The 22,753-nt window shown below is 42.5% G+C and overlaps 1 protein-coding gene across 1 annotated transcript in view; it reads right to left on the minus strand.

The window, feature by feature from the left end:
* The window catches only part of LOC117457987 (protein turtle homolog B-like), a 142,819-nt gene extending 120,437 nt beyond the window's left edge, over positions 1-22,382 (minus strand). The window contains exon 1 of the mRNA XM_034098219.2: positions 22,123-22,382. Coding sequence (XP_033954110.1) covers positions 22,123-22,186 — 64 coding nt within the window. The 5' untranslated portion in view covers positions 22,187-22,382. The remainder of the gene's footprint in view (positions 1-22,122) is intronic.
* Positions 22,383-22,753: the final 371 nt, after the last annotated feature.

A 22,753-nucleotide genomic window follows, 5' to 3' on the forward strand; every position in this document is an offset into this window, starting at 1 on the left:
TGATACATCTGTCTTCCCAACTGGAAACCCCAAAGATCTGTGAACAATGTCCTAATAACGCATTTAATCTACAGGACATTCAAGGAAAAAGTTTATCAAAAAAACCTAATTCTGCACAGAGAAATGTTTCCAGTAAACTAATATAACCCTGCAACAACAATACGTCATTCGAAAGGGATATCAAGGAACAATGGATGGAAAGGCCAGTAGATTATGTTTTGAAGTGCATTGTACTTTAATTAGCATTAGCAAAATTCAGATTGATTGGAAGGTGCACAAGTAGTAATATTCCTTTTTCCCAATTGTAAAATTACAAAACATTCATCACAACCCTCCAAATAAGAAGAAGAAAGGCTGATAATCAATCCACTGGGTAAGTTAATGAACAGCTGAGGGTGTTTTGCCCATCACCTTAGTTTGCTGTGCCACCAGGAATAACACAGCATCCTGAATCAAGGGTTTCTATTCTGTCTGTCAGCCACACTTTTCTAAAGCTTAACAATTGGCAAAATAACATTAATAAAGTGCTCGGTGAAATAAAAAATGTGATGGTGGCTGGGCTCTAATGACATGTGTTAAAGATCCCTACAGTGTCCAGAGGAGGAATCCTTCTGACTTGTGCGGTATTCAGTGAAAGGTTATTGAAACAATTGGATGGATTTCCATTCATCTTGGTTTAGACTTTCATGTTTCCTCGGATATGAATGAAATGACCGGTGATCCTTATCGTGTAGCGTCATGATCAGGCCAAAGTGCTGTCGATTGGTTTTCATCGTGGTGACTCCCAAGGAACTGAAGTGGATCTGTGCTGATCACAAACCAACTACGGTTCGCTAAAGCTCTTTGAGCCACAAAGATATAGGGTCTGAAGGTGGATCTGCTGAGAGGATCAGCTATTGGTCGAGCCCAGAGGATGGTGAGGTAAGTCTTTCTTTTGGCTTGTGATATGTCAGGGACACCGCACAATTACTTATCAACATCGCAACTAAGAAGTTGAGTTATAACCATTATATCCTCATTATGTTTTTATGGTGAGCATGTTAGCATGGTCAGCATCATGCTCACAGTTTAGAGCCTCAAGCATGACAAATAATGCAGTTGAACTGTGAACATTTGAAAAGATACACACCTTTATGTGTGCAGCTAAAGTGAAATATCACTTGCTTTAAGTCCAGTGCTACAGCAGAACCAAACTAAGACAGATGAATCAATGTAAACGCCAACCGGAGTACAAGTAGCCAATATGTTGATGATGTGCACACACTTTATCCTGACTGCAGCAGAAGAGATACAGCAATTACTAGCTTAAGGTGAGTCAGCTAAAGGACACTGGTACACTTTATTCAGAACACATACCACAGAGCAATACCTTCTCAAGTGCTGAGCTGAAAGGTCTGATCAAATCATATACTTTTTCGTGATCAGTATATCATACAGACTTATGCTTAAGTACCGCTGAATGTATTAAGTCCCTCACAGATGGAAGGAGTAGCTGTAAGGTGTTAAGTAGGGAATAAGTGTTATATTAAAGAAAGCAGCTGTCTTTATGTGAGCCAAGAGGCTTTTAAGAAAACAACTAGAAACTGGGTTTTATCTATATTGAACTCCAACCCAAACACCTGACTCTGCCATTGTTTTTGACAGGACTGCAGGTATCCATTATTTTAGTAGTCCAGTGTTGTACGTATTATTTCATCTATTAATACAGATTGGTTAATAACATATAGTTTTGATTAAGAGCCCTCCACTAGGGGACCCAGTAAGTGAAGCTTGAGCGAAACAAATAAATGTCCTGATAAGAAAATTGTATTTTCTCAGCGAGAGAACCTTTTTTGAATGCCAGCGTCTTTCCTCATTAGATTCCAATGAGAACAGAGCTCATGCCTTGTGGCCGCTTCGAGAGAAAGAGTCACGTCCAGCGCCTTTGTTGTGTGCCCACACCGAACAATGAATGTTTAAAATATTTCAACATCTCACAAAAGCGCCGGTGACGTCACTGTGGAAATTGAATGTACTGTAAGGCTTGTCTTTGGCCGTTTCTGTCTGATGGAAACTATCAGAGCAAAGACTAGCCCGTTGAAGCAGATCTGCCAGCGGGACTTACAACTGTGTTGATATGATGTCGAGATATCATTGTCATAGTAACAATATGCCCTGCCAGCACCTTTCAGTAGAGTATTGCAAAAATGTGGTTTGAAACTGCATAAAAAGTCAAAGTTATGGCAACTTCTGGCAACCAACAACAATAATGATGTCACCATTAAAGACGACCAATTAAAACATAATGAAATGTAACTTATGTTTCTCTTCAGGTATATAATATTGTATAGCTTGATTTAAATACACTAATCAAAACTAAACCCATTCAGTCCATTTAAGTTCCATATGACATTATTCTGTTAAAAGGTGTGAGGAACATACAGTTGAGTCATAATACTGTATATAATCGTATCTGTTATCCCAACACCTCGACAAGCATATCAGATGGAAACAGCATCCTCAGTGATACATCTGTAGAACAGTCTTAAACATGGCCGCATAATAACCATGCTGTTAACAAGAGTCGAGTGTGTCTGGGTTAACTGGACTGAAATACAAACACATTGACCCGAGTTCAACACCGACTGCCCATTTATAATTGAAAAAATAACCGGTAACAATCTCAAACCACACATGGAGCCTCTTTGGCTGCCAATCTGTTTCAAATCGGTTCATCGAGCCAACACGCTCACAGCCTGCTTCAGTGAACCTGGACAGGGGCTGCTGGGAGCCCGGGGCCTGGCAGACAGCAGCCCCTGCTCACTGCTCCCTGGCCCCAACAGCAGAATGATTGCCATCTCAAGGTTGGTGACTTTTATGAAGTGTACCATTTGCCCTTAACACAGGGGCTGCTTTCAGTTAAGATCAATGGGAGGGGAGGCTTCTGTACATGGAACAGCAAGAGATTACACTGCACACACATATGAACCATGGAGAAGAAATGTGCAGCTTCTCCAATCTGACCATTTGTTGCATTATATTTTAATAAAGTAAATAATGTTGGTCTGTTAGTCATTACATGAGTAGGGAGTTTTTCCTTCCTAATGGTAAGTTTACCTGCAGAAAGGAGCATCTTAAATCTGCATTCACACGCAATTAGCTCTCTGCTCACTGCGACGTTGGGCGATGAGTATTGCGGTGAAAACAGCCAGTTATGTTTTGTTTCTATGGTTACCTTCCCTGCTAGCTTGGGCCACTATATCAAGTTTTGAAGTTGAAATCATTTGAACTTTGAGCGCAGGGCTCAGCGACAATTCTGAACAGTGTGCGATGCTGAGGGTAGCGCTTCCACCTAGAAGGGGGGCCATCGCTCTCACCATAGAAACACCACGGCAACGTCAGCAGGTTACATTGTACAGTAGATGTATCCTATTATTATGTCCAATCGTTCTTATTGCCGACAAAATAAATAAAAGATGAATTGTGTTCCATGCGTAGCCTATAAACTAGTGTGGACAAATTCAAACTTCAATGAAGAATGTTGGGAAATTACATACTTTTTGTAAAATGTTGTGAATATTCAGTTTGTGCTTGAAAAAATAATCCATGATCATGCAAGGCCCTCGCTTTGTAAAGGGAAAACCGACCAAGTGGATCTTTCTCCAGAATCCCAGAGGACAACTTTAACAATCAGAATGAAAGCTGCCATCTTAAATAGTGTAAAGGTTGGGATTTTGCATTTCTTTTTTGCAGAGCAAGAGGCTTAGATGCTTCCTCTGATTTTAACGGGATCTGTGGCCTCAATCCTCAGAGTCGAAGGTTGGAATTGGAGAATCATTTTATCTGCAGCTGTGTTGGCCATCTCACTCTAACGGAGCGTCCACACTACAGCTTCAAAAAAAGCTTGGAGCTGGGCGTGTCTGGAGCTTGGGGATTTTATTCAAGCAACGCGACCAACAACCAATCACATGAATCTCCTGCCCCCGACATACAAAGCAAAAAACCCCGGGGATTTTATGGGAGCAATATATATATATAAACTCCCCAAACCGAAAACCTACCAGTTTCCCCCACTGTCTCTGCCACCTCCCTCCATGCCTGGTTCCTCCGGTTTGTATCCCGGTAGGTGAAGAAGGTCTGGTCATACAAAACCGGGTGATTTGCTACGGCGATAATTAGTTTCTCTTCCAACTTTTTTTGAAATATAGAAATGAACGGCGGGATATCTCTCCCAGCTTAGACGCGGTTTGATTGGCTCCGGCTTGAGCTGTCAGATTTTCCGAAACGGGATTTGATTGGCTGGCGCTGGCACGGACCGCTATGCTACCCACAATTCAGTTCGGCGAAAAAGCGAGGCAACGCGACGTTGTCGACGCTGTACTGTGGACGGGCCGTTACTCTAATTTCAACTCTGGCCGGCCCCACACACACACTTTCACACAAGTGTAAGAGACTGAACTTTAAAGTGCATGTACACTCCAGAATGGAAATTAGCCTTTTGAAGTCCTGAGTAGCAAAAAAAATGGACATGGAGAAAGTGCTTTCCATAAAAAAGGCAGCTACTCGCAAAGTCCAGGGGGACGTTGGCAAAAATATAGTGCAGGGTGAGATGAAGACAAGATTTACGTTGAAATATGTCGAGTCACTGAGTCATTAAGTGCAGTGATAGGTATCAGATCGATAAAAGGCCAGATCGAAGCCACACAAATCATTCAACACACGACTGCATCAGTGAGAAAATGCTGAACATCGCCAGGATTTAAATCAAACTCTCTTTTTCTTGGTCAGCAGCTTTGTTTTCACCGTGCAGCCACCCACTCAAAGGAAGAACAGCCATTAGGTCATCACACTGTGGCGCTCGTTAAAAAGCAGGGATATCAGAGAGGTTTCTGAGGATTACATTAATTAGGCACCACACAGTTCATCTAAAAATACACCAAATGTACACCCCTGAATCACAGACCCAATTCCAAAGTTTCCTGGGAGCTTCTGGATGAATCTCATTTCACTCCAGCACAAACGGAGCTTTAAAGCTACGCTGGAAGCAGACACTTTGCTATTATTCTTAGAAAATAACTTAGAGTTGCTAATTAATCTTCCATCCATCAACTGCTCAATCAACTGACTAAGTGTTACAGCTCTGCAGATGCTCAGTGTACCGTGTGGAACGGAGATGAGTTCCACAGTCACGTTTAACTGTAATCCAATTAAATCCAGAGACACAGAGAGATGGAAAGGTGTTTTCACACAGCGGGGGATTAGCACCACTTACACTGTTTCCAAAATAAGCACAACTTCAGCAGCAGCATGGAGAAGGGGGGGGGGGACATGTTTAGCTTGCCACTGCATGTTACCATGGCAACAACAGAAACCACACCACAGAAATACACAATACATACCTAAATGTATCTGCTTATAATTAAGAATGAATCACCTCTTCAACATTTTTATAATTCTATTTTTAGGTTTTTTATGGTTTTGTAAGCTGACTCATTTGGTAATGTGAACAAAATCAGTTTCAAATGTGATAATATTCACATGTCAGGTTGTTATTTGCTCATGTGTCTCTACTGTGACATGTCTCCATGCTTTAATGATCAAAAGCTCTTTATTGCCCTCATACTGCCTGTGCTGCAGCACCTCTTTTCACCCTCTGTCTGAAACCAGGGCCCAGTTAAATGATGGCATGCTATCTCTGCGATTAGTCATCATCTGTCTCCACAGACCTGACTTGTGTTTGCCATTAAAGAAATGTCAAATTCTAATTTGAAAGGAAGAAGCTCAGAAGCCACCACCATATATAAGCCTCTGGCTGTTAGAGAGATGCCAACATGTGTACAGCTGCTTATTAGTCAGTAACATTATGTCATAGTTCTGACAGGGTCATGGCATCGGCTCACACCGGATAACAAGGCCACACATTGAAATCGTTCCACAAGGAAATCATTATATTCTACGCTGTCTTATTTTGATTAAGTCCTTCAGTTTAACTCACAATAATATAAATAGACGCCCTAGTTTTTTAAAGAAGGAGAAGAGGTGCATACACTACAACTGAAGCAGATGTTCAAACAGCAGGATTCATGACAGATCTGTTGGACACAAATCCTGTATTTGTGAAATGCTGCTGTCCAATCTCCACAGTCAGCACATTTTACCTGGTGCTAGAGGAGATACAATGCCAGCTCCCTAATACGTCTCTATTTAGACATGACAGCTATTCCCGCCTCACTTCATGTCCACAGTGCACTCTCCCTGCCTCTGAACCACGGACAGATTTCCTCTTTCCAGAAAGCTCACCATTTGCCATTCCTTTTTTACAATCTTCCTGTAACCATCACGACACACCGTTTCCTCTCCAAGCTGCTCTGTGATACTTACTTTATTTCAGTGAAACTGTCATGCCTTCCATTGTGCCCATGTGTCTGCATTGTTCCTTAGCTGTACAGTAAAGATCTGACCTTTCCATGGAAAGATAACAAACAAGTTCACGTCAGCAGTTGGCTAATTAAGTTGTTACTTGAGACATTGGAAGCAGAGGCTAGCAGGATGATCTATCTGAGAGTCATGGATACTGACATGTGCACAGGGGATACAGCTACTGCACATACAGCTGTTTGTTTCAAAGAATACAGCTTGTTTTAAAAAAGGTCAATATGTAACATTTCAGCATTAAAATGTCTAAAGCTATGTAAGATTGGGTCGAGTTGAATATTAACAAAATCTGTCTGTTTTTTTCAAGGTTTGTCATGTGCTCGCTGCGACGGCATCATCAATTAAGAGACCGAATTGTTATTGGTGGTTTTAACTAGTTTTTTTTTTTTTTACCAGATTAAGGATTTTAATAACTGGATTTGTGGATCTTCAGATATCAGAGACACAAGATGAGCAAATGTTAACAGCCAAACAGCAGACCTTTAACGTAAAACTGTTATCACTGGTCACTGGAAATCTGGTCCATTTGCAAATGAGTATGGTTTCGTCTGGGTTGGTTTAAAAGCTGACAATGGAACCAAACCAAAACCGAACAGAGACACAAAGGCGTTACAGTCCTGTCGCTAGTCATTGTTAATAACATGTGGCCAATTAGCAGTGCAGTAACACCAAAAAGTGTCTAAGTGGTTACTTCTTCGTAAGCTCTTTGTGAGTCACAATAAACAGCTATCCTTCAGAAGCATTACAGTTAGTCCACAAGCTGTGTGGAGGCGGCAGCGGTCACAGCGGGAAACACATGGAGCACCTTGGAAAGCCACATGAAATGTCAGGTTGGATCGGTAACACAAGTGTTGTCACAAGATTATTAACCTGTATGAACTGTTCCCCTTCATGGCAGCCGTAGCTCTCTTACAACTCCACTGAGAGTAAAGATGTACTCTGAAAATACTGAGACATTTACTTTAAACAGTTTCACATCACTGTGTTTGGCAGTGGCGAGCCGTGAGTTGTGTACCTAGGGCCTCTGACACTTCACGTAAACACAAAGTCCCTCCTCCTGTCCTTTTGGATGAAGCACTTGATGGCGGGTCACGCAGCTGATCCTTTGCACTCCCGTTTATCATTGGAACTCAATCTTGAAAATGACTCGGTTAATCATTTCGCAACGATTGTCCCTTCAACTGACATGAGCCATCACGACCCGAACTTCTGCTAATCCAAATACAATCTATCGATTAGATTTATGATTCGAACATAATTAAAAGTAGGGTACGGACACGTGGTAATTATCACCCGGGCTGCAACCAAAACATGCATTTATCAAACAGGTTCTCGTTTTTCCACCCAGAACCCTTATTTCCTATATATATATATATCTATATAATTATACACCTTATTTTCCAAAATCCGATGGAGAAATCTCATGGCTTTTTTGTCGAGGGAACCCGAGCCCGCAGGCTACTTCGGGGTTTTAGGACGCCGTCACTGCAAAACACTTTTATACACATGCAATTACACTTCACAGCGGGCGGATCTTGTCCATAAAGTCCGCGAAAATAAAGCCCACCCATATTCTACAGGGAAGACTATGATACATATGATATACATTACTCTCTCTATATAGTTACTATAGCTGGCCCTCTGTGAATGTACAGAGGGGACCAACAAGCTCTCCCTTCTTCACGGTAACGCAGAGACGGCATTTAACCCTTCATATTCCAACAAAACTGAACAGGCAGATTCGAAGGATTTATTTTCTTTGGAAATGTTATTTTAAAGTTATTTTGGTAAAACTAATGAAAAATGTATGTTTTAATGTTTTAAAAATATTATTTTTTAGAATATCTTCGGGCCTAGAGGGCCTTGATGGCTCGCCCACTGGTGTTTGGGTTAGTTGAAACTAATAATATTAACTTTAAATAAAAAAAAAAGTCAGGTTCAACTTAATATTATTGCTTTCAACCAACCTAATACAGTTATGGGACATTTGTTGACATAATACATGTAATTAATGTCAACGTTTCAGTTGTTCAGTGAATGAAGAGGGAACGTCCTGGTAATCTAAACTGCTTTTAAGATGTTGGGTCTAATTACTGCCAACCACATTCTGTGTGGAAAACTGTATCAATCCATGTACTACAGAGCAGTGAGGGGATCATGTGTTAGTTTCTGTGCCACACCAACATCCATCAGTTTGTCTGCTGTATGAATAGATATTATTATTGAACCCATACACAACCCCTGCCTATAGACCTGCCTCTTGGTTCGCAGTATCAGGGTTAGGGTGTGAAGTTCATATATTGGGCTGAATTTAGATGAGCAGAGCTGAGGCTATCTGAGGTATCTTGTGGCTCTATCCAATGAATGTTTAATGGGTCTGGAGATGTCGGCGTGGAGGAAGCTGACTGTGCTGCATCAGTAGGCCGGGCTGTAAAATGAGACAGGCAGGAAGCCGGCAGCTGGGGATGGAGGGGGGGAGGGAGTATTCAATGTATACATGGGAGCAGGAAACCAAAAGACACACTGCTGCACTAACAACCCTCAGAATGAAGATGGTTATTGGTATAATAAACATTTTGGAAATGCTCCTTTCAAAACCTGCTTATTTTAGGAGAAACAGACACTTCAACATGTTACACCGCTAAGCCTGAGAGGTCACAGAGGGGGTTAACATTAATTAATCAGAGTGGTACATACAAGTTGAATTTATAAATGATTAGAAACAGCCGTCTTTCTTTACAAGCACAGAAGCAAGCCGGCTACAAACGGGTCTAATAAATCATGTCGTGTCTGTCCGACCAACGATCACCAATACTACGAAGAGCGGCCCCACACACACAAAACAGCATTGTGGTCCACGGAGGCAAAACCAAACTTTTGCTCAAAAATGTTTACATGTAAGTTTTCTTGGCAACATATCTTAGCTATTGTTGAATTTATGTATTCATTGGCGCATATCCAAACGGACATATTGGGTCGTTGATCATTCTATCTGCTGTACAACTAAATGTGAAAAAGCCAACAATATGCCGTAACTTTACATCATTCTTATTGAAAAGAGAGGTGGGCCACACAAGGTGTCTCAGCAGTGTGTTCGACTGGCCTTACCTAACCCCGGGGTGATGTGAGGGGTTAAGCTGGGAAACTAACAGCCGTCATTTCAATTCGTCATGCACCTGAATGGTGTCCTTCACAGTTGCTCCATACTTTAATAAAGCTTCCCCTGCCAATCTGATACATCTGTCTTCCCAACTGGAAACCCCAAAGATCTGTGAACAATGTCCTAATAACGCATTTAATCTACAGGACATTCAAGGAAAAAGTTTATCAAAAAACCTAATTCTGCACAGAGAAATGTTTCCAGTAAACTAATATAACCCTGCAACAACAATACGTCATTCGAAAGGGATATCAAGGAACAATGGATGGAAAGGCCAGTAGATTATGTTTTGAAGTGCATTGTACTTTAATTAGCATTAGCAAAATTCAGATTGATTGGAAGGTGCACAAGTAGTAATATTCCTTTTTCCCAATTGTAAAATTACAAAACATTCATCACAACCCTCCAAATAAGAAGAAGAAAGGCTGATAATCAATCCACTGGGTAAGTTAATGAACAGCTGAGGGTGTTTTGCCCATCACCTTAGTTTGCTGTGCCACCAGGAATAACACAGCATCCTGAATCAAGGGTTTCTATTCTGTCTGTCAGCCACACTTTCTAAAGCTTAACAATTGGCAAAATAACATTAATAAAGTGCTCGGTGAAATAAAAAATGTGATGGTGGCTGGGCTCTAATGACATGTGTTAAAGATCCCTACAGTGTCCAGAGGAGGAATCCTTCTGACTTGTGCGGTATTCAGTGAAAGGTTATTGAAACAATTGGATGGATTTCCATTCATCTTGGTTTAGACTTTCATGTTTCCTCGGATATGAATGAAATGACCGGTGATCCTTATCGTGTAGCGTCATGATCAGGCCAAAGTGCTGTCGATTGGTTTTCATCGTGGTGACTCCCAAGGAACTGAAGTGGATCTGTGCTGATCACAAACCAACTACGGTTCGCTAAAGCTCTTTGAGCCACAAAGATATAGGGTCTGAAGGTGGATCTGCTGAGAGGATCAGCTATTGGTCGAGCCCAGAGGATGGTGAGGTAAGTCTTTCTTTTGGCTTGTGATATGTCAGGGACACCGCACAATTACTTATCAACATCGCAACTAAGAAGTTGAGTTATAACCATTATATCCTCATTATGTTTTTATGGTGAGCATGTTAGCATGGTCAGCATCATGCTCACAGTTTAGAGCCTCAAGCATGACAAATAATGCAGTTGAACTGTGAACATTTGAAAAGATACACACCTTTATGTGTGCAGCTAAAGTGAAATATCACTTGCTTTAAGTCCAGTGCTACAGCAGAACCAAACTAAGACAGATGAATCAATGTAAACGCCACCGGAGTACAAGTAGCCAATATGTTGATGATGTGCACACACTTTATCCTGACTGCAGCAGAAGAGATACAGCAATTACTAGCTTAAGGTGAGTCAGCTAAAGGACACTGGTACACTTTATTCAGAACACATACCACAGAGCAATACCTTCTCAAGTGCTGAGCTGAAAGGTCTGATCAAATCATATACTTTTTCGTGATCAGTATATCATACAGACTTATGCTTAAGTACCGCTGAATGTATTAAGTCCCTCACAGATGGAAGGAGTAGCTGTAAGGTGTTAAGTAGGGAATAAGTGTTATATTAAAGAAAGCAGCTGTCTTTATGTGAGCCAAGAGGCTTTTAAGAAAACAACTAGAAACTGGGTTTTATCTATATTGAACTCCAACCCAAACACCTGACTCTGCCATTGTTTTTGACAGGACTGCAGGTATCCATTATTTTAGTAGTCCAGTGTTGTACGTATTATTTCATCTATTAATACAGATTGGTTTAATAACATATAGTTTTGATTAAGAGCCCTCCACTAGGGGACCCAGTAAGTGAAGCTTGAGCGAAACAAATAAATGTCCTGATAAGAAAATTGTATTTTCTCAGCGAGAGAACCTTTTTTTGAATGCCAGCGTCTTTCCTCATTAGATTCCAATGAGAACAGAGCTCATGCCTTGTGGCCGCTTCGAGAGAAAGAGTCACGTCCAGCGCCTTTGTTGTGTGCCCACACCGAACAATGAATGTTTAAAATATTTCAACATCTCACAAAAGCGCCGGTGACGTCACTGTGGAAATTGAATGTACTGTAAGGCTTGTCTTTGGCCGTTTCTGTCTGATGGAAACTATCAGAGCAAAGACTAGCCCGTTGAAGCAGATCTGCCAGCGGGACTTACAACTGTGTTGATATGATGTCGAGATATCATTGTCATAGTAACAATATGCCCTGCCAGCACCTTTCAGTAGAGTATTGCAAAAATGTGGTTTGAAACTGCATAAAAAGTCAAAGTTATGGCAACTTCTGGCAACCAACAACAATAATGATGTCACCATTAAAGACGACCAATTAAAACATAATGAAATGTAACTTATGTTTCTCTTCAGGTATATAATATTGTATAGCTTGATTTAAATACACTAATCAAAACTAAACCCATTCAGTCCATTTAAGTTCCATATGACATTATTCTGTTAAAAGGTGTGAGGAACATACAGTTGAGTCATAATACTGTATATAATCGTATCTGTTATCCCAACACCTCGACAAGCATATCAGATGGAAACAGCATCCTCAGTGATACATCTGTAGAACAGTCTTAAACATGGCCGCATAATAACCATGCTGTTAACAAGAGTCGAGTGTGTCTGGGTTAACTGGACTGAAATACAAACACATTGACCCGAGTTCAACACCGACTGCCCATTTATAATTGAAAAAATAACCGGTAACAATCTCAAACCACACATGGAGCCTCTTTGGCTGCCAATCTGTTTCAAATCGGTTCATCGAGCCAAACACGCTCACAGCCTGCTTCAGTGAACCTGGACAGGGGCTGCTGGGAGCCCGGGGCCTGGCAGACAGCAGCCCCTGCTCACTGCTCCCTGGCCCAAACAGCAGAATGATTGCCATCTCAAGGTTGGTGACTTTTATGAAGTGTACCATTTGCCCTTAACAACAGGGGGCTGCTTTCAGTTAAGATCAATGGGAGGGGAGGCTTCTGTACATGGAACAGCAAGAGATTACACTGCACACACATATGAACCATGGAGAAGAAATGTGCAGCTTCTCCAATCTGACCATTTGTTGCATTATATTTTAATAAAGTAAATAATGTTGGTCTGTTAGTCATTACATGAGTAGGGAGTTTTTCCTTCCTAATGGTAAGTTTACCTGCAGAAAGGAGCATCTTAAATCTGCATTCACACGCAATTAGCTCTCTGCTCACTGCGACGTTGGGCGATGAGTATTGCGGTGAAAACAGCCAGTTATGTTTTGTTTCTATGGTTACCTTCCCTGCTAGCTTGGGCCACTATATCAAGTTTTGAAGTTGAAATAATTTGAACTTTGAGCGCAGGGCTCAGCGACAATTCTGAACAGTGTGCGATGCTGAGGGTAGCGCTTCCACCTAGAAGGGGGGCCATCGCTCTCACCATAGAAACACCACGGCAACGTCAGCAGGTTACATTGTACAGTAGATGTATCCTATTATTATGTCCAATCGTTCTTATTGCCGACAAAATAAATAAAAGATGAATTGTGTTCCATGCGTAGCCTATAAACTAGTGTGGACAAATTCAAACTTCAATGAAGAATGTTGGGAAATTACATACTTTTTGTAAAATGTTGTGAATATTCAGTTTGTGCTTGAAAAAAATAATCCATGATCATGCAAGGCCCTCGCTTTGTAAAGGGAAAACCGACCAAGTGGATCTTTCTCCAGAATCCCAGAGGACAACTTTAACAATCAGAATGAAAGCTGCCATCTTAAATAGTGTAAAGGTTGGGATTTTGCATTTCTTTTTTGCAGAGCAAGAGGCTTAGATGCTTCCTCTGATTTTAACGGGATCTGTGGCCTCAATCCTCAGAGTCGAAGGTTGGAATTGGAGAATCATTTTATCTGCAGCTGTGTTGGCCATCTCACTCTAACGGAGCGTCCACACTACAGCTTCAAAAAAAGCTTGGAGCTGGGCGTGTCTGGAGCTTGGGGATTTTATTCAAGCAACGCGACCAACAACCAATCACATGAATCTCCCGCCCCCGACATACAAAGCAAAAAACCCCGGGGATTTTATGGGAGCAATATATATATATATAAACTCCCCAAACAGGCGAAAACCTACCAGTTTCCCCCACTGTCTCTGCCACCTCCCTCCATGCCTGGTTCCTCCGGTTTGTATCCCGGTAGGTGAAGAAGGTCTGGTCATACAAAACCGGGTGATTTGCTACGGCGATAATTAGTTTCTCTTCCAACTTTTTTTGAAATATAGAAATGAACGGCGGGATATCTCTCCCAGCTTAGACGCGGTTTGATTGGCTCCGGCTTGAGCTGTCAGATTTTCCGAAACGGGATTTGATTGGCTGGCGCTGGCACGGACCGCTATGCTACCCACAATTCAGTTCGGCGAAAAAGCGAGGCAACGCGACGTTGTCGACGCTGTACTGTGGACGGGCCGTTACTCTAATTTCAACTCTGGCCGGCCCCACACACACACTTTCACACAAGTGTAAGAGACTGAACTTTAAAGTGCATGTACACTCCAGAATGGAAATTAGCCTTTTGAAGTCCTGAGTAGCAAAAAAAATGGACATGGAGAAAGTGCTTTCCATAAAAAAGGCAGCTACTCGCAAAGTCCAGGGGAACGTTGGCAAAAATATAGTGCAGGGGTGAGATGAAGACAAGATTTACGTTGAAATATGTCGAGTCACTGAGTCATTAAGTGCAGTGATAGGTATCAGATCGATAAAAGGCCAGATCGAAGCCACACAAATCATTCAACACACGACTGCATCAGTGAGAAAATGCTGAACATCGCCAGGATTTAAATCAAACTCTCTTTTTCTTGGTCAGCAGCTTTGTTTTCACCGTGCAGCCACCCACTCAAAGGAAGAACAGCCATCAGGTCATCACACTGTGGCGCTCGTTAAAAAGCAGGGATATCAGAGAGGTTTCTGAGGATTACATTAATTAGGCACCACACAGTTCATCTAAAAATACACCAAATGTACACCCCTGAATCACAGACCCAATTCCAAAGTTTCCTGGGAGCTTCTGGATGAATCTCATTTCACTCCAGCACAAACGGAGCTTTAAAGCTACGCTGGAAGCAGACACTTTGCTATTATTCTTAGAAAATAACTTAGAGTTGCTAATTAATCTTCCATCCATCAACTGCTCAATCAACTGACTAAGTGTTACAGCTCTGCAGATGCTCAGTGTACCGTGTGGAACGGAGATGAGTTCCACAGTCACGTTTAACTGTAATCCAATTAAATCCAGAGACACAGAGAGATGGAAAGGTGTTTTCACACAGCGGGGGGTTAGCACCACTTACACTGTTTCCAAAATAAGCACAACTTCAGCAGCAGCATGGAGAAGGGGGGGGGGGGGACATGTTTAGCTTGCCACTGCATGTTACCATGGCAACAACAGAAACCACACCACAGAAATACACAATACATACCTAAATGTATCTGCTTATAATTAAGAATGAATCACCTCTTCAACATTTTTATAATTCTATTTTTTAGGTTTTTTATGGTTTTGTAAGCTGACTCATTTGGTAATGTGAACAAAATCAGTTTCAAATGTGATAATATTCACATGTCAGGTTGTTATTTGCTCATGTGTCTCTACTGTGACATGTCTCCATGCTTTAATGATCAAAAGCTCTTTATTGCCCTCATACTGCCTGTGCTGCAGCACCTCTTTTCACCCTCTGTCTGAAACCAGGGCCCAGTCTGCTCTGATTGGTTAGCTGGCCTGCTCTGCTGTGATTGGTCAATCGCTTAGAGACGTGTCAAAGATGTCCCGCTCCTTATCACATCACGTACAATTTGTTGGAGCTCTAGCCAATAGCAGTGCGAGTGTTACATAGTGATGTCACTATGTTACAGAAGTAAACAGAGGAGTCCAATGGTGGAGTTTAAGCCAAGGGAGTGTGTGTGAGAGAAACTTCCTCTGGAGGAACCTTTGGGATTGTAGCCTTTGCAGACCATTTACATGCACAACAACCTATAACACACTACAGGAAGGGGACAACTAAGAAAATAACTTCTATAGCGCTTCTTTAAGTGAACTTCTTATAGTATTGCTGCTGAGAAAGGAGAGGGCAGTAATATGCTCAAAGGCCCACGGGGCGTGCTCTCATAAGGACAGATAAGTCAATGATTGGACAGTTTTTATTCGTCTTCCTGCATCATCAGCTCTACGTGGGGCCACATCAAATTCTAAAGACTGATGGCAGGTCTTGCAGCACTTTACTTTGCATTACGGCTTTACTTAAACGCTTCCAAATGTGTCTTGGCAGATGAGAAGCGCTATATAAATTAAATTAATTAAATATTATTATTACTTATCCTGTTTGGTGTGACTTGTACCATTTTCCACTGAAAAGTAGGTCAGTTCTAGGTCGGCTGGGTTCTACACCCCCCACAAGGTGAATCAGTGTGTATCAGGGGCAATCAATGAACACCCGCTGATACACATGATGATGCTAATATGGTTACCCAACTGTTTTGCAACACTTATGTTCTACACATAGCGAGAGCAAATTATTCACATATGTGCTTTCACGACGACACACACACATCCTCCCACTCACGCTAACAACAAGGAGAGGTCACTACCTTTCTAAAGCTTTCCAAATCAGAATATCATGTTCACAATCTCAAGAAGATCTTCAAGGAAAAATAAGCGGAAAGTGCATCTGAAAAGTAAGCTCTGTGTTAATGTTGTGCTAAATGGATACAAAGCAAACGATATATGGTCAAAATCTTTTAAAAATGAAAAAGCTATTTTCCCATTGTTTTTTTCTTCTATGATCCAAACAATAAAGCATCACCCCTCCTCCTCTGCCCCCATCGCTCTTGCCGTTTTTCTGGCATATGCACTTATTGAGCAACAGAGTGGCATTTATCTCACAGCTTAATCATAATTAGTCCAACTTAGGCAAGGCAGGCAGCCTGTTAGTGGGCATATGTTCAGATCCTGGTTAAAAGACACACAGCTCCCCCAGGGGCATGTTGACATGTGTGTGTATGCGTTGTGTGAGTGTGTGCGTGGGTAGGGGTAACAAGTGTGTGTGCGTGAGGCAGCAGACGGTTGCTGTGGAGCGCCCTGAGCCTCCATTAACACAACCCACCATGTTCCCCTCCCTCGGCTACCCAGCCATGAGGAGCGAGCCACGGGAAACCTGCAGGGACACGAGTGTGTTCACCAGAGCGTGTGGAACAGGAAAGTGACAGGACGGAGCGGGAGAGAGGAGGGACGAGAAGAGGGACGAGAAGAGGGACGAGAGGAGGGATGAGAAGAGGGACGAGAGGAGGGACGAGAGGAGGGACGAGAAGAGGGACGAGAGGAGGGACGAGAAGAGGGACGAGAGGATGGACGAGAGGATGGACGAGAGGATGGTCGAGAGGAGGGACGAGAGGAGGGACGAGAAGAGGGACGAGATGAGGGACGGGAAGAGGGACGGGAGGAGGGACGAGAGGAGGGACGGGAAGAGGGACGAGAGGAGGGACCAGAGGAGGGATGAGAGGAGGGACAGGAAGAGGGACGAGAGGAGGGACGGAAAGAGGGTGTGAGGGCGGCGAGGCCCTGAGTCAACACTGAAAACACTGAAAGTTTGACTTTAATTCAATGTATAATGTCAAGAAATGTCACATTACTGTATTAGGTTAGTTGAAAGCAATAATATTGAGTTGAGCCTAATATTTGTTATTTAAACTTAATATTATTGCTTTAACTAACCTCATACAGTTACGGGAAATCTGTTGAAATAATAAAGTTTATCTTATCTTATCTTAAATGTAGTGGAGTAGAAGTATAACATACCATTCAATGGAAATACTCAAGTAAAGTAAAAGTGCCTCAAATGTGTACTACAGTATTGAGTAAATGTACTTAGTTACTTCCCACCTCTCCCTGACGGGAAAAAGTGAGAGGGGGGAGGAATGGAACAAGGTGAGGAGTACAGGAAACCCAAGAGGAGGGGAGGACAGAGGAGGGTCTGGCACAGGGCCAGGCTATCTGTGGCAAAAGTCGAGGCCTCTGCCAGCTGGAGACAGCAGCGCTAGGCCAGAAGGATGCTGCTGCTGCTGAGGCGCGCGCGCGCGTGCATGCGCGCGTGTGTGTGTGTGTGTGTGTGTGTGTGTGTGTGTGTGTGTGTGTGTGTGTGTGTGTGTGTGTGTGTGTGTGTGTGTGTTAGTCAGTCCACACAAACAGAAATGCTACTTTTGAGCACAGACCAGCCCACACTTCCATGAACAGGAACACACAAAAGAGCCCAACAGACACACTACAAAGATCAAGCAAGGGCCTAACACATTTGGCAACAATTTACCACTTTCGGTTCCCACGTCCAAACTCAAGGTCTTTTTACGTGTTTGTGGTAAAAAGCCTAAAATAAAGTTGGAATACATTTTGTTGGAAGACATAAAATATGTCAGTAAAAACCCCCCTAGTGAATGTCTGAAGCTTCTTTGTGTCATAACAACGGCGATGGCTAGTGGTGTAGTACTCGAGACCGGTCTTGGTCCACTTTTTAACGGTCTTGGCTCGGTCGAGATCACGGCTGTTGCTGGGGATGTGATTGGATGTAAAACGCCCTGTTTAAGAAAATTCAACCAATAATATGACTTCACGTGACTCTGATTCTTTACCCTCATACGCCGCAATGTTTGTAAACACGGCACTGGTCTATACCGGCTGCTGCTCCCTCATCTCTCCCCGTTCACACACACTCACTCAAACGCTCTTGCAGTGAAGATGTTGCAAAATTCATATTCATCAATCATTAAATGTGGCTACACAATCTACACAAATTGGTGTGTGTGTGTGTGTGTGTGTGTGTGTGTGTGTGTGTGTGTGTGTGTGTGTGTGTGTGTGTGTGTGTGTGTGTGTGTGTGTGTGTGTGTGTGTGTGTGTGTGTGTGTGTGTGTGTGTGTGTGTGTGTGTGTGTGTGTGTGTGTGTGTGTGTTACCAGTTACTGACTGAGGGAGAGTCTTAAGGCTGGGCCAGTCTCAGTCGCTCCTCCACAGAAGTAAGTGTGTCTGCCAAGTCGCCTGCTCTCCCAACCGTGGAGGAGAGGAGGGAAGCCGCTTAAACACATCTCCCTAAGTCTCCCTCTTTTCCCAGACGATGCTTAAGTGTACCATCTTTAGGCAGAGCATTACATAACTGTGGAGCCAGCCGAGCCAAGTGGCAACCCAGAGAGAATAAAAATATGTGAACCTGTATTTGCCAACATTTAAAACAGTGATGGAAAGCTATTCATACCATCAAACACATCTTTCTGTGTCATCTAATCAGCTGTTCTGATTTCCTGCATCTCCCCTCTCTATGGAACATGAGGGGATTCCTTCTTTTTTAAGGCTTTCCTTTCTCACCACACATCGCAGTTCTCACCAATGAGAAAAGCTCACATGCACACATTACACACTATCAGTCCACACAGTACCACGTGGGTCTACCAACTATAAGTGATGTCATTTATGATTAGAGCTATAATCAGTTGATTAATGGATCAGAAAATTAGGTTTTAATTTTAAATTTTAAAGTTATTTTTGGAATCACTCATAAAATTCACTGGGTTCAGAATATCTCCGTCTTTCCTTAGTCACCTATGATAGTAATATGAAGCTTTTTGGCTTTGGAATGTTTGCCGGACCAAAGAAGCAAAATAATTTCGGGGCGTTTGGGAAGATTTACATTTTAAAGTATAACAAAAAGAAAAACTGAAAATGATCAGCAGATTATTTAATGATAATGAGAATATGTATGAGTTGCATCCCTATCAATAATATTGTGAATGCTGAAACTGATTCTATAGTATAGGGGCAGGGCCGGTCTTTGGCATAGGTAGGGATGCTCCGATCGATCGGTCACCGATCGAGATCGGCCGATACTCACTCTCTACCGATCGATCGGTGCTCTCTAAACATGCCGATCGCGAGAGGCGATCGCATGACGTAAAATACATGACACTTTTCTCTGTGTGCGGCAAAACAAGCTCGCCAAAATGGCTTCACCAGTCTGGCAGTATTTTAAGGTGTCCGAAAAAGACAGTAAAATAGCGGTATGCAACGTGTGTGAAGCAGAAACCCTGCAGCTCCGCCCGCCGGACCGGTAAGCGGAGCGAAACGCACAAGATTTAGACCTAACACACTTAGCTATTTTATCTACCTCTGGAACAAGCTAAACTAGTCATTATAAATATATGTATTCTTCACTGTCGGGTCACTCATTACTGGATCAGTGAGCTGCATGAGATACTGACAATGCTGTCAGGAGAGGGAGAGGGGGAGAGAGGGGGGAGAGAGAGGGAGGGGGAGAGAGAGGGAGAGAGAGAGAGCGTTTCCGCTCATTTCTCCCGTGTTATTATCCAAAGTGAATGTAAACTTGAATAATGTACATCATTTGAATGTAATAATTAAGTTGTTCGTTGTTTGTGGAAGCTCCAGTGAATGAGCCCCATTAACTGAGTTTTAAACATCACTTTAAATGGAAGATTTAAAGTGATGTTTAAATCTTCCATTTAGGCCCCCACCCCACTCGATCGGATCGGCGATCGGTATCGGCCGATACTGATTCCGGCGATCGGCCCGGAAATTGGCGTTCGGAGCATCCCTAGGCATAGGCGACATAGGCGGTCGCCTAGGGCGCCAGATCTGGGGGGGGCGCTGCGCTGGTAGTTCTGGGAGGGAAAAAAACATTTTTGAATGTTTGGCTGATCCTAATTTTCAGCCTTGATGTAACAAAATTCATAATTAAGTCACAACCTTTTCACCCCGGTTACACTTTTCATTTGCCCTGTACGATGTGTGCTGTAAGTGATTAAAGTGGGGGATGTTGACTTATCAGGCGCCTGCAGCTCACAGCCAAAGTGCGAGCGAGCCTCCGAGCGAGCAAGAGAGAGAGAGAGAGGGCGCATCGGTACCGCGGATTGTTGTTGGATTGAGGCTGATAACTACAGCTCAGTGAGGTAAAGGACTCTTGAGTGTTTAGATAGTTCACTTTAGTCTAAGTTGTCTCAGTGGGACTCAAACGGTTTGGTCACAATTTATGTAAACAAATATTTCCAAGGCACTCCTTTATAATTATTAGCATAAATAAAAACGGGTTTGAAATCATTCCAATGTATACTATAGGACAGTAAACCACAAATATCGTTTAAAACTGGAGATATTAAAAAAAATGCATGAATAAATAAATGTTAACTCGGTAAAATAAGATATAAATGACAACAAAAATAAAATACGTTACATTTATTTGTTATTCTCTATGGTAGGTTATTGGTTATGTTCACATACTAATTTGGTTATTAAAATGTAAACTGATCTTTTCATATGGGTGTTTAGAGTTGTACCCCCTAGATCTATAGTCTCTAGTAATTCTGCTCAAAGTGCACCAGATTGAAGCATTTTACTTTAAAATGTTAAAACAAATATTTGCGGGGGGCATACCCCCGGACCCCCCTAGAGGATGTGATGTCCACTCCCCAATTAAAAGATGTTCATACAATAATGAATACATTTGAAACCTTCTTTATGTATATAACCAACATGTCAATACGTTTCCGTTTTTGTAGTGTATTGGTCTTTTGTAGAGATTTTTCATTTATTCTTTATATATTCTTTGTGTATTGCTTGGAGGGGGGGAGCACCAAATCATAATCTCGCCTAGGGCACTAAAATGTCTAGGACCGGCCCTGTATAGGGGCCTTACAGTCAGAGATCAGCTGCAGGTGGATGGTTGAAGGATCAGGGATAAAGCCACTGTCAAACAAGAGTCTTTTCTTTTCCACAAGAAAGCACATTTATATTTCTAAAAATAATAATAAATAAAAAACGATCATGAAGTCATCATATATGTGTTCAAAGTTGCATCACACATGACTGACATGGTTTATAATTCATGTATTATAATTCATTTTAACGTGGTGCCTCAGGAAGTGCTCCCTCTAACGGACACAGGCTGTCTTTACAGGAACAGCTCCCCATGAAGAAGTCCATCCACTCATAGCATTTTAATGTCATCCACACACGCGCATCATGCTAATCACATTGGCCTTCACGTTTAATGGAACGCTGGCAGCCGGCGTGAAGCTCAGTGAGCCCGGCTACACGGCAACACGTCCTGAAGCTCCGGAGAGCAAACTGAACATTTGGTGGAATATGTCAACCCTAACACACTGCAACACCATGAAGCCAAACACATGACACAAAGAACACATGTCCATACAATATTATGTTGGGTAAAACGGCTGTATTAACTCCAAAAATGTTGAAATATCGTCCCTGCTAAGCTGTGTAAAATCTTTGAACCGTTAACGGTGCTTCCTCGTCAGCGGTGCTTCCTCGTCACCGGCCCGGCTCCACACAGGTGATGAACACGCATGAACTTCACGACGTAAAGTATGTCATTTTTAACAGCGATATATTCAAAGTTAGCAAACAGACAGGTGTGGGAAAGCAGGTTTAGAGGAAAAAAGGCTGAGTTAAAAGTTGCACAGTAAGCGGCGTGGATGCAAATTCTGCACTTCGACTCACCTTGAGCGGCCGTTCCTCGGGTGCTGAATACACTTGCTATCAAAGTGGCCACATACCAAATCATAGTACTATTGCCGACCAGAAGTAAACCTCATCATATCTCAAAGTGCCCCTTTTGGTGAATCTCTCATCTCCAAGTGTCCCAGGACGAACTGAAGAGGACCGGATGCTGTCTTCTTGTTAACCGAGCCCCGGACACTTTCCCATCGGTGCTTTCCCCTCTCTCTGCCCCTCTCCTCCGCTCTCCTCTCGCATCCTGAGACGGATCACCTGCACCAATGTGACGAGAGCTGACGAAGCCGCAGTGTAACCAAGCGAGCCCCTTTAACCGAGGCCCCGCCTCCGCATCAGTTTCATTGATGGGCGTAGGAATAGGTCCAAGCGCTGATTGGTCAACAGTGCTGTCTGTTTCAAAGCTGGAGGGTTGCGTTCATTGAATACGGTAATACTCGGAGGTTTCTAAATTCCTTTTAAAGAAACGAATTCAGTGTGCTCATGGCAGCTGGAAAGAAACCCTGCTGTAATAATAATAATATGAATAACAATAAAAGATATTAGGATAGTAACCACAACATAATTAAAAGCAGTAAAAGTAACTAACTAACTAACCATTGACTAAAAGCTTGACAAA

Source organism: Pseudochaenichthys georgianus, chromosome 14, assembly GCF_902827115.2.
Source record: "Pseudochaenichthys georgianus chromosome 14, fPseGeo1.2, whole genome shotgun sequence".
NCBI lineage: Eukaryota > Metazoa > Chordata > Actinopteri > Perciformes > Channichthyidae > Pseudochaenichthys > Pseudochaenichthys georgianus.